At 41.0% G+C, this 12,952-nt stretch overlaps 1 protein-coding gene across 1 annotated transcript in view; it reads right to left on the reverse strand.

Moving 5' to 3' along the window:
* Positions 1 to 12,952, reverse strand: part of LOC117450524 (homeobox protein Meis1-like) — a 64,057-nt gene that overhangs the window by 22,092 nt on the left and 29,013 nt on the right. The window contains exon 8 of the mRNA XM_034088339.1: positions 10,482 to 10,627. Within this exon, the coding sequence (XP_033944230.1) occupies positions 10,482 to 10,627 (146 nt within the window). The remainder of the gene's footprint in view (positions 1 to 10,481; positions 10,628 to 12,952) is intronic.

Below are 12,952 nucleotides of genomic sequence, written 5' to 3' on the forward strand. Positions count from 1 at the left end.
AGCAGCAACACACACACTGCGGATCAGGCCTGTTGTCGGGGGGAACCTTGTTCAGCCAAACGGGCAGTTTGAACTCTTTCACACATTAAAATAATAATAGCAAATGTTATAAAAAAAATGTTATTTGCACTTTTACATAACATTAAGCAAGTAAGGCTGACTGGTAGATCTGAACACACACACACACACACACACGGGCAGGACTCTTAAAGCACGTTACACACCTTCAGACACACACTATGTCACGCTGTGTTGTGGGGGAGGTGTTGTTGTTTAGTGTCCCAGTAAACCTGTTAAGAGGCTGTAATTACTATTCATTTGGTGTGTGTGTGTGTGTGTGTGTGTGTGTGTGTGTGTGTGTGTGTGTGTGTGTGTGTGTGTGTGTGTGTGTGTGTGTGTGTGTGTGTGTGTGTGTGTGTCAGCACTAGTCTAGAGTCTTTTACTCGGATACAATTTTGTTTAATTGATGAATATTAAAGGAAAGAAATGATCAGAAAAAAGGTATTTACGGGAAAACTGTTGAAGGAGAACGTGGAAAATAAATGTGATTAAACTTTGATAATAAAGGTTGGTTTGAATTGCGTATTCTTCCCCTCCAAATGTTTTCCCGGGGTCACACCGGCAGCTCCAAATCTCTCCCCCCATCTGCCGTCTGATTGGCCTCGCCTCCTCGCTTCATTATCTGACGGACGCTCATTTACGCTGTCAGGGAAGAAAGGCCGCTCCGTGATGTATGGGACCACATGCTGGACATTTTTTGTGTGAGTGTATGTGTGTGTGAGTGTTTTGGGGGGGTTGAGAGGTCAATAAAGGCGACCCCCACAGAGAGCCGGGGGGGGGGGGCTGTCACAGAGGTAATGGATGATGTTTTCACTGCAGGGTGAACAGCCCTCCTCACACCGCGGGGAAATGGACGTCTGATCACAGAGGCCTTTCTTTTTTAACCAAACACAGAGAGCTGGAGGCTCCGATTAGACGGACTGCAGTCCTGATTGTTGGACTTTTTATCTTAAAGAAAGGTAGAGATTCGGTTCATGGGAAAGTTAAAAAATAACGACGTCCGACCTAGTTGGATTCAATCTTTGCTGCAAGATTGTTCTGTATTTTTAAGACTATATATACGTATTAAACTTTAAGGAGAAAACAGTCAGGGTGATTTGTTTTAAATACTCAATAACACCTTTTATCTCTGTGCAAAGTTTAAAATATAATTTAGGGGAAACTGCATTCTGAAAATATGTAGATATATTAGCTTTAGAAACCCTTTTGTCACGAGACAGAAAACAACACATTCCCTGAAGAGTAGCTTGAAATAAAAGCAGACTTTTCTGGAAGGGCCTTAAATCCAAAACTAGCTTTCTGTTGATGAAATGAAAGTAGATATTCTTAGCTTCTAACGCATGCGACACGTTTTGTTGTTTACATGCGAGCAGTTGCAACAGCAGCAGCATCGTATAACACCCAACTAATAAGCAGCCGGGAAAAGGCTTTTGCTTTTCAGCCTCGACGGTGATCCGAAATCTCCTCAGGCTAGCTGCTCTGCTAGCTGCCAGGAAGCATGTGAGCTGCTTGAGACTGGACGTGAAGTCAAGCAGCGTCTTTGTATTATTGACTGCTGTTATTCGTTTCATTGCCTTCACTCTTAAGCCTCTGGTGAAGAGTATTTTTATGTTTGCCGTCGAGGCTATACGACCTTTCTAGACGTGTTCTTGAAAGTCAGAACTGTGAAGATGGCTATGTTTGAGCCGTCAGCACCTTTTGCTTTTCAAAGTGCACACAAGTTAGCTTTCGATATACATCCCATGACAGCTTGATGCATTCTGCACTTCCTCTCTCCCTGGGGTGCATTTCGAGCTGTACAATACACGGAGGTAAGTACTTTCAGGCAATATTTCTTTACAAAAGCTTCCTGCTGTTTATTTCTAATTGAGCAAATTGAAAATGTGCATGAAAATAACAGAATCTTTGCATCCAAATTGGTGGATGAGAAGAGAACACACGTTCTAAGTCATATGATCAGTACTTCCCATTGGTGGTGCTTCACAGGCACGACTCTGGTGAGGTGGGAAGTAGTGGAGTACAAATACTTCGTTACTGTATTTAAGTCCATTTTTCTGGTATCAGTACTTTACCTGTACTTTCTACTTCTTACATGTTGAACTCAAATACCTGTACTTTCTACTTCTCACATGTTGAACTCAAATACCTGTACTTTCTACTTCTTACATTTTGAACCCAAATACCTGTACTTTCTACTTCTTACATGTTGAACACAAATACCTGTACTTTCTACTTCTTACATGTTGAACTCAAATACCTGTACTTTCTACTTCTTACATGTTGAACTCAAATACCTGTACTTTCTACTTCTCACATGTTGAACTCAAATACCTGTACTTTCTACTTCTTACATGTTGAACTCAAATACCTGAACTTTCTACTTCTTACATGTTGAACTCAAATACCTGTACTTTCTACTTCTTACATGTTGAACTCAAATACCTGTACTTTCTACTTCTCACATGTTGAACTCAAATACCTGTACTTTCTACTTCTTACATTTTGAACCCAAATACCTGTACTTTCTACTTCTTACATGTTGAACACAAATACCTGTACTTTCTACTTCTTACATGTTGAACTCAAATACCTGTACTTTCTACTTCTTACATGTTGAACTCAAATACCTGTACTTTCTACTTCTCACATGTTGAACTCAAATACCTGTACTTTCTACTTCTTACATGTTGAACTCAAATACCTGAACTTTCTACTTCTTACATGTTGAACTCAAATACCTGTACTTTCTACTTCTTACATGTTGAACTCAAATACCTGTACTTTCTACTTCTCACATGTTGAACACAAATACTTGTACTTTATACTTCTTACATGTTGAACTCAAATACCTGTACTTTCTACTTCTCTCATGTTGAACACAAATACCTGTACTTTCTACTTCTTACATGTTGAACACAAATACCTGTACTTTCTACTTCTCTACATGTTGAACACAAATACCTGTACTTTCTACTTCTCACATGTTGAACACAAATACCTGTACTTTCTACTTCTCACATGTTGAACACAAATACCTGTACTTTCTACTTCTCACATGTTGAACACAAATACCTGTACTTTCTACTTCTCACATGTTGAACACAAATACTTGTACTTTCTACTTCTTACATTTTGAACACAAATACCTGTACTTTCTACTTCTCACATGTTGAACTCAAATACCTGTACTTTCTACTTCTTACATTTTGAACCCAAATACCTGTACTTTCTACTTCTTACATGTTGAACACAAATACCTGTACTTTCTACTTCTTACATGTTGAACTCAAATACCTGTACTTTCTACTTCTTACATGTTGAACTCAAATACCTGTACTTTCTACTTCTCACATGTTGAACTCAAATACCTGTACTTTCTACTTCTTACATGTTGAACTCAAATACCTGAACTTTCTACTTCTTACATGTTGAACTCAAATACCTGTACTTTCTACTTCTTACATGTTGAACTCAAATACCTGTACTTTCTACTTCTCACATGTTGAACACAAATACTTGTACTTTCTACTTCTTACATGTTGAACTCAAATACCTGTACTTTCTACTTCTCTCATGTTGAACACAAATACCTGTACTTTCTACTTCTCACATGTTGAACACAAATACCTGTACTTTCTACTTCTCACATGTTGAACACAAATACCTGTACTTTCTACTTCTCACATGTTGAACACAAATACCTGTACTTTCTACTTCTCACATGTTGAACACAAATACTTGTACTTTCTACTTCTTACATTTTGAACACAAATACCTGTATTTTCTACTTCTTACATGTTGAACTCAAATACCTGTACTTTCTACTTCTCTCATTTCCCAAACAGCTGGTTCCTTTAGTCTGAATGTGTGTTTGGTGCGTGATCATTATTCTGTAGAGTCATTGCGTGCCTATTGATTTGAACACGATCCGTGTATCCATCACTTCCTGGTCTTCTCTAAAGAAGAGGGACCAATGGAAACGTTGTCATGTTGCCGTTGGTCGGCATGGAAACATTCATTAGCTAACAATGACATTATTGTTCTATTAATATAAAGGGAGGTCAGGTACTCTTTAAAGCAGCTGCTAGCTATGGGTACTTTTTACTGAAGTACACTTCAAAGCCTCTTTACTTTGACTTGAGTAAAGAAGTTTAGTCAGTACTTTCACTTTCACCAGAGTATGTTTAAACACGAGTATCTGTACTTCTACTTGAGTAAAGGATGTGTACTTTTGCCATCTCTGGTGTTCTGGAGGTTTGGTTTATCTCTCCACGTGTTGCTGCCTGCGGGTCGCCGTGGCCTCGCCGTCACCCACATCTGCATCTGAGGCTGTAAACAGCTGCTGATGGATGGATGGAGGTGTCCCGGTGACCTCTGACCCCTGGGGGGGGGGGGGGGCAGGGTCAGCGCCAGGGCTTCCTGCTAACTCATCTGTCCAACCACGGCTCGGGAGGCCCATTTCTCAGACTTAAGTCCTTCTCTGTAATTGTGGCGCTCACTTTGAAGTTTGGCCTGACGGTTTTTTATTGTAATTCTGTTATGTTTTTAATAAAAACCATAACGATCCAAACGCTGAACAACAAAGTGAGAGCTGATATATCCACTTCAAGCGAGGCAGACGGTTGAGAATTAGTTTCAAGGCCTAGATTACCCTTTTAAAGTGCTTTTATTTTTGATTATTTGTATTTAATTGCCACGGTACAGTTGAAGCAGATGGGTTTTCAGGTAACTGGTATCTGGATGTTGTTGAAGCGCTTTTTTATGTAAAATAATTCAAATTCATCGTGAAATTATTCGCCTTTTCCAGCCTTTTGGCGGTGTAACATTTCATGTATTTTATTAGAAGAAATGCATCACTTGTCCTGGGTTTCAATTTGTTAGTTTTCAAGATTTTAGTAACAGTAAATTTTTTTTACTCTTATTGGATAATTTACTGTATAAATAAGTAGTTTTTATATTGCCCATTGAGTAGGCATAATATTCGCCAAATTAATCATAATATGTAACCAGATAAATGAATTAATAACTTGTATTTAATTGTATAAATAAACCAGCTTTGAGCTAAATTATGTGAAGTAGTTAATTCCCTGATATTAAAGAGATATGTTATGAATTCAATTAGCTGTAAAATTAAGAAAACAAACCAAGTGTTCCAGTTTCATGTATTAGTCTTTGCAGTAAATATACATTTTAATATCTGGAGATTATTTTCCTTATTCCTGCGGCCTTATTCCTTATTCCTTACGTCCTGCAGTCGTTTTCTCCGTCTCTTCACACCGCAACTGGAGTTTTTTCCGTGTGCAAATATTCTGCCCGCTCGTGGACGTGCAAAGTCTTTCCAGCTGTTTTGATGGAGTCACGTGTAATTTGTTAGCCAAAGCAGCTCTGTAATGAGTTGGGCGACTGTAAACAAATGGCTGCGTACACAAAGCGTCCGCCACCTGGTTGTGCTCGGGTTTGTCGAGAAGTCATTTAAGGAGGCGAATAACATCTGTGAGCGACAGGGAGGTAGATTACACACTAATTACACTAACGGGGAGGACGCCTCTGTTGGTTTCTGCACCTTCACACGAAATAAAAACGCAAGGGTGTGTGTGTGTGTGTGTGTGTGTGTGTGTGTGTGTGTGTGTGTGTGTGTGTGTGTGTGTGTGTGTGTGTGTGTGTGTGTGTGTGTGTGTGTGTGTGTGTGTTCGTTTTGGCTTCATGGCTTACTCCCCCTGAAGTCGTCCACAAACTCCAGCAGCCACCTCTGCGCCACAGCTCATAAAAGCCGAGCCACAAACCGACGTGCTGTTTACACCCCCCCCACACACACACACACCACACACACACACACACTGTACACACACACACACACACACACACACACACACACACACACACACACACACACACACACACACACACACACACACACACACACACACACACACACACACACACACACACACACACACACACACACACACACACACACACACACACACACACACACACACACACACACACACACACACACACACACACACACAGGCTGGCAATGCTGCTGCGAGGCCTGAGACATGAGGATTTAAAAATGTAGCACGATAAGTCATAATTAAAAAAAAGTTATACTTGTTCTGGATCGGACAATATCCACATGTTGCTTTTACGCCTTCCTTCATGCACTCGTACTCAATTTACACTTAAGGAGTGCAGAGATATTTTCTCACTTAAAGTCGAGGCAATGAACTGGAAATGCATGTTTTTCTATGCAGTGAATTTCCACTGGAGTATCTGGAGATGTTTTTCTTTATTTCGTCCCACAGAGGCGACATTTACATGTTACAGCCGAAAGGAGCCAAGGACAGCTCAATGTTACCTCAGAAGCACGCATACAAAAATATTAAAGATCAAAAGAATTAAAAAAAGTACACAATTTACAAAATACACATCCTGTAACAATATACTGCTTCATTATTTTCTCCGCTGTGTGTTCTTTATTCCTGCGTTGATTGTACTGCTGCTGCCCTTCACACAACCTTCACCTCCTTCCCTCCCTCCTCAGGTACAGTTCCTCCCCCTCCCATCTGCTGCAGGACTCTCTGTCCTGGCAGCGTCTCGACCCCCGACGAGCAGAGACAGATTTAGCCTCTCCATGTTTGGAGGAAAGCGGGGAGGAGGTATTTCTGCTGGCCTCGGCCAAAACTATGAGTCAGCCATTGCTGGTTCTTCCACTTTAACGGGACGCTTCATTTCAGCCTCACACTCGTAAAAAATAATATTCCCCTTCAGAGGTTCGCACTATTAGAAATATTGGAGTTTGATTTATGTATCTCGCTGATTCACAGACATATTAATATAAAGCTTTGTGGGAGAAACTCTTGATTTAATCCTTCAGACACACCCTGTCTCTACCCAAGGCCGAGCTGAGCTTTCACGGTAACCGAAGGAGTTGAAATTGAGCGTGGTTGTGTCTCATTCTACTAAGTAAAAATCACGGATCTCGTCTTAGTTATTTACATTTTTCTAAAAAGGCCATTTTATAATGTGCTTCTGCTGCACCATTTCTTAATGCTCTGAATGTCATCCAATTTTATAAAGCACTTTGAATTGACTTGTGTTGAAAGGTGCGATATAAATCAACTTGCCTTGCCTTGCATTTCTCGGTCTAATTAAAACGGTAATTCACCAAAGTACCAGTGGAAGATGTGCTTACTCAACTGGCTGTTTCCCTGTTGTCAGACAAAGTACAAGCCAATGACAAGAGCAAGACGTACAGCCCAATCACATTAAAGAGGCCCTATTTTCTTTCTTGAAGTTGTTCCCTCTCCTGTAGAGTGTTATATGGTTTGTGTGCGTGTAAATGGTCTGCAAAGGCTAAAATCCCAAAGTGCCACCGTTGTAGTGCTTTGATTACTTCCTGAACATAGTGACATCACGATGCAACACTTGTGCTTCTATTGGCTAGTGCTCCAACATAGTATACATGCTGAAAATATCAATAAAGACAATGTTTAAAAATTAAATAAATACATGATAGAGATGTCCCGCCTCCTAGCCTAAGTGGTTGACCAATCACAACAGAGCCAACCAGCTAACCACTCAGAGCTGTCTGGTTTCAGACAGAGGGTGAAAAGAGGTGCTGCAGCACAGGCAGTATGAGAGGAATAAAGAGCTTTTTGAACATCAAAGCATGGAGACATGTCCCAGGAGAGGAAGAACAGCCAAATTAAGAAGTAACTGGTGTTTCCTCTGGACTTCACATTAAAGGTGGGGTAGGTAAGTTTGGAGAAACCAGCTCGAGATCGCTAGAATTTGAAAATACACAGCCGGAAAGAAATCTGCCCCTTCCTCACAGAGCCCCTCCTCCAACACACACGGACGCGCACATGACCAATGAGGGCACGAGATAAGTGTGTGCACTGATGGAAGGCTGACAGGCAGGTAGGCCATCCAGCTACTTTAGCCGGGCGGCTAAGATGATTGGTCGTGCTTTTTACAGCACTACGGCTTCCAGAGATTAAATTATTTTATGTATTTATTGTCAAAGCATTTAAGATATTCATTGCTATCGGGATGTTAAGAGCATTCCATGGAATATAACAAAAAGTGTTTCTGAAATAAATGACATACCCCACCTTTAACCAATGTGTTACAAAGCCAAGAATCTGAACGACTGGATACTGCCACAAATAAGACAAATGTTTTCGAAGGATTGACGCCCTTAAACATCCCGAACAAAGCTAAATGAAAAGAGAAAACAGTCAAAGGCCAACAGGGTCTCTTACACTCAGTGCATTCTGGGTATTAAAAGGTTAAAAAGGTATAACTTTCATTGTTTGAACGGACACAGAAACGAAAGCTCACTGGCCAATCAGTTTTGTTATTCTACAGTTGGACGTTTCAGCCTTGATTGATTCTGGGCGTTATGCTGCTGCAGAGTTCATGAGCACGCCGAGTCAATAACTCGTTGTGTCCCTCCTTTCTTTTATTCATCTCAGCTTCACCTGTTAGCACTTGCCTCTTCCTGTGATGCGCCATTAAAAGCCTTGTATACATGTGTTCAAGCATGCATACCCGCTGATGAAGACAAGTTCAGAAGGTCCCTTTTAGAGAATAAATAGGCAGGACTTTACACGTCCTTCTGACAGAATATCCATCAATCTAAACACGAGACACCAGTGGCCATTGTTACGTGGCGTGTGTCCACTGATCCCTGGCGTTTAAATAGACAGAAATTGTTAAAAGACATTCCTTTCGGTCATAAGTCAGAATTCTGCCTTTCCTCTGTCAAAACGCCTCTGACGAAAAAGCCCACAGGTGAAATACCTGGTCGGTAGCAGAGGTCAAAGGTCATGACCCCTGTCCTCAGGTTGTGAGCAGGTGGGACGGTGAGAAGGTCAACGAGACTTCAAAGTGGACCGAAACGCCGGCTCAGAAGTGCAAGGTCACGGGTTCAAAACAGCCAGGAAAGCTGATTAAGTGTTTATTAGAGAGACTGTAGAGCCAGACTCTACCTGGGAGCTTTGCAACCATTCACACAGCTATGCTGATTTAAAATGTTCATTATTATTCATATGTTCATTATGTCTACTATTTTGAGTTTTTATGTATTTTACTGCTAACTGTATGCTGTGTGATATCAATTGTCTGTGACAGGTCTATGTGAAGCACCTGGAACTGCACTTATTGTCTGAAAGGTGCTCTACAAATAAAGATTATTATTATTATTCTGAAGTGCAATTATCTGTTATTTAATTTAAGCTCAAATGTACCAAACACTTTAATGTGAAAGAAGTGATAACTAAATAACTTATTTGCAATTTGACATTGACACAGCTTTAAAGTAATATTCGTGAACGCTCATTATGTCTTCCATGTGCAATTACCTATATTAACGATTTAAAAATATATTTTTAATTACTCAGATCTGCCATCTGTGTTGTTGTTATTTACAAAATCGGTGAATGACAATGACTTCTTTGTGACTTCCATAAACTCCGGAAACAGTGGCCTGCATGTCCACAATACTCAGGAGAGAGTCATGACTACATATCCACACAAAGACCTTTGATGGTACTATATATTGTTAGAAATTAAAATCAATGTTTTGATAGCATAGTGCACCTTAAACATACCGTCAGTTTAAATGCCGTTTTATACTGAAAAACCAGAAGTTCTTGTGCACACCCAGTTATTAAGCTTTTATTCTGAAAATCCTTCATCTCCGGTTAGCATGAGGCTAATATAACATTTACTATAGAGGTGAATTTAGCAGCGATATGATATGATGTTGCACAGCGAAACCTACTGACTTCAACACTACAACTATAGACGTCGAGATATTATTATTGTTGGATAAGGTACAGTTTATTTGAGTGCGTTATTGTTTACAGATGTGGGTAGCATGTGACAACATTCAGACTGACCGGAAACCAAACTGCTGTGAAGTATTTCCTGTATTTTTAGGAGTATTGATTACAGCGTTTAGAATGTGTTAAATGAAAAGTAATGAAAGAGTTAAGGAGGAGAAAAGGCGTGTTTAGATATATATTGAATGTACAATGTCTGTATCTTCTGATATGCGTAACAATGGACATTGAAACGTGGAGAGCGGCCCGCAGGGAGGAGCCAGCGGAGGATATATAAACAGCCCGACCTGAGAGGTTCGCCCTCTTTCGCCGCTGACCAGAGCCAGATACACAGCTGTATTTCTGTCGGACAATATCCTGTTTGTAACATTACCACGCTTTTTATTAATTAAAGTACCAATTTGAAACAATCTCAGAGACTCAATGTAGTCTCCTTTTTAAGCTTCTCTCCTGGACGCTAGAATAACCACACACAGATAACAATATATAACTGAACATGACATTGCATCAAGCCTTTCACACACACATCTTGACAAACCCCGCGAGTGAGAAAGAAGCAGGTCTTACCGTCAGGTGCTGAAACAGCCAGGCTCTCAGGATGTTGGTTGCCACTTTGGGGAAGATGCCTCTCTTTTTGTTGTGCATTCGTTCTCTGTCGGGGTCGTCGTCGTCCCCCGTGCTCGGAGAAGCCATGCCGTTATCCAGGCAGTCACCTAAACCACACACGGAGAAGGAGAGAGACATGTAATGGTATGTTCTCAACACATGTGACCAACGTCAACAATTTAGCCCGGACCTAAATCTCATTAACCAGCGTTTCAAAGGCAACGTGCTCAGGATATATCGCTCGTGGTTTTTAAAAACAACATTCACCCTCCGCGCTTCCTCACCAGCTCAACATGGTGTTTACCAGCAGGTGCCAAACCGAGATGAACCCAAAGACCATATATATATATAATAAAGGATTTACCGCTATGTGATTGGCATTTTTATGGCGCTGTCTCTGTATCTTTCCATTAATTGGCGCTAAGGATCTTGCGCCTTATTGAAGTGTTTTTCTTCATGTTGGCGTCCTGAAACGTCCTGTACGCCGCAAAGTGAGAAGAACACAAACTACAGGCAGAGAGTAGAAGGCACTCTGCATATACAGACATGTTTGTTTGTTCTTTAAGGAACATCCTGCATAGTGTGGCTTCAAAGAGCAGCGTAACACCGTTTTATAGCGAAAGCTTATGTGATGTTCTCTAGAAAAGGCAACGAAAAGTTCCTCGTTTGGCTTAAAGACGATATTTTAAAGGCTTTTGTTTAGACTTACATAAACAGAGGAAAAACTAAATTAACTAATCACAACCGAGAGCTAGTGCTGCGTACCTGGACTCACATTCAGGTTCAGGTCCGGACTCAAGTCCAGAGGTTCAGGTTCAGGTCCGGACTTATAAGTCCGGTCCTGAACCCATGGCTTGTGTCAAGTTGTGTGAGTAACTAAAGTGAACTTATTGTGAGCTAATTATCAATTGAAAATTAACTCATAATCAACTCAAATTCAAACTCGTCAGGTTTATTGTGCTCCCTTCCAACTTGTGTCCACATTTCTCTACAAAGTACAAATGTGCCACTTAGTCTACAAATGACTTATGACAGCAACTAGTGAACTACTACAAAGTTCAAACATTTATTTCATTTACCAAACTAAAGTAACCAAACAGTCCCTGAGCTGACTGAGCCTAAATCCCTAAAACGTTGCTGAAAGGTAGAGTGTAGAGTAGACTATACGCATCACACTGTTACACACCTACTGTACAGTATACACTGTAGTGACTGTACAGTCAGAGTGTACTGTACTGTCTGTGCACCATGTCTTTTCTACAACTCTACATGTGTACATTATACAGTACATACTACATACATAGTGATGTACATACATACTGTTAGAAATTAAAATCAATGTTGATATGGCGTAATTTTGAATTAAAAACACTAATTTAAATCACTTTTATTCTGAAAAAACCGAAAGTTCACACTATTAACTTAAAACTTTTATTCTGAAAATTCTTCACTTCCGGTTAGCATTAGCATGTGGCGAAATTCTACGTTTTCAAACCGTGAATCGAAGGTGAAATGACATGTGATGTTGGACACTGAGCACACTGGGATTAGCACTCATTTATTGACGCTGAATCACGTTTATCAGGGAATGTTTAAATAACCACAGACACCAGAATATACGTAAGTGCTAGTTTTTTTGCGAGTCCAAGTACCGGTTCCTGACGTTCCGGTTTTAACCGGACTTGAACCGAAACTTTTTACAAGTCCAGTACCGGTTCGGCGTACCGGTACGCAGCACTACCGAGAGCACATTAGCGAAATGCTCTTGGTATGTTTCCGTTTATTTCCTGTGATTGTAGAGCGATGTTACGCAGCTAGCTAGCTAACATTAGCAAGCTAACATTAGCACTCGTGTTAGCACTTTTCTGAGGCGCCTCACACATGCTTTTACTCGTGTCCTTTCCCTGCACAAATGTCCCCACTTGATGAGGGCAGTCTGGGTTTACCCTGCTTCGTAATCCTCTCTGTGCCCCCCCCCCTCCATCCCCCCTCAGTTTTTGGATGGTGGCACATAATGCTGCATTTCATCTAAAGAAAACACTAAAGCCCGGTGTTTTTACTGCACTTTCTCTGCCCGTTTAATGAGGCTCATTTTCTCCTTAGTGTTTTTAACAGTGCCGGGCCAAGGTTAGGGCGACGGTCCCCGAGTCAGCGGAGGACCGGGCCTCCCTGCGCCGAGACGCAGCAAGGCAGAGCCTGAGAAGGTGGAAATAATCATAAAAATGATGCGTAACTCCATAAACAAGCTCTCAGCCTCATTAGGAGGAACCGCAAGCTCCCCGAGGCTGATTTACACTCTACACACACTCCACACACACTCCGTCTCTCTCCTCTCAATCCTCAGAGAGCTGAAAGAGGTACAACACAACCTGCTAATGGTTTGTGACAACTCGGCTTCATAACAACCTGTGAACTGAAGGAGAGAGACGTTT

This window comes from Pseudochaenichthys georgianus, chromosome 1, assembly GCF_902827115.2.
Source record: "Pseudochaenichthys georgianus chromosome 1, fPseGeo1.2, whole genome shotgun sequence".
Taxonomy (NCBI): Eukaryota; Metazoa; Chordata; class Actinopteri; order Perciformes; family Channichthyidae; genus Pseudochaenichthys; species Pseudochaenichthys georgianus.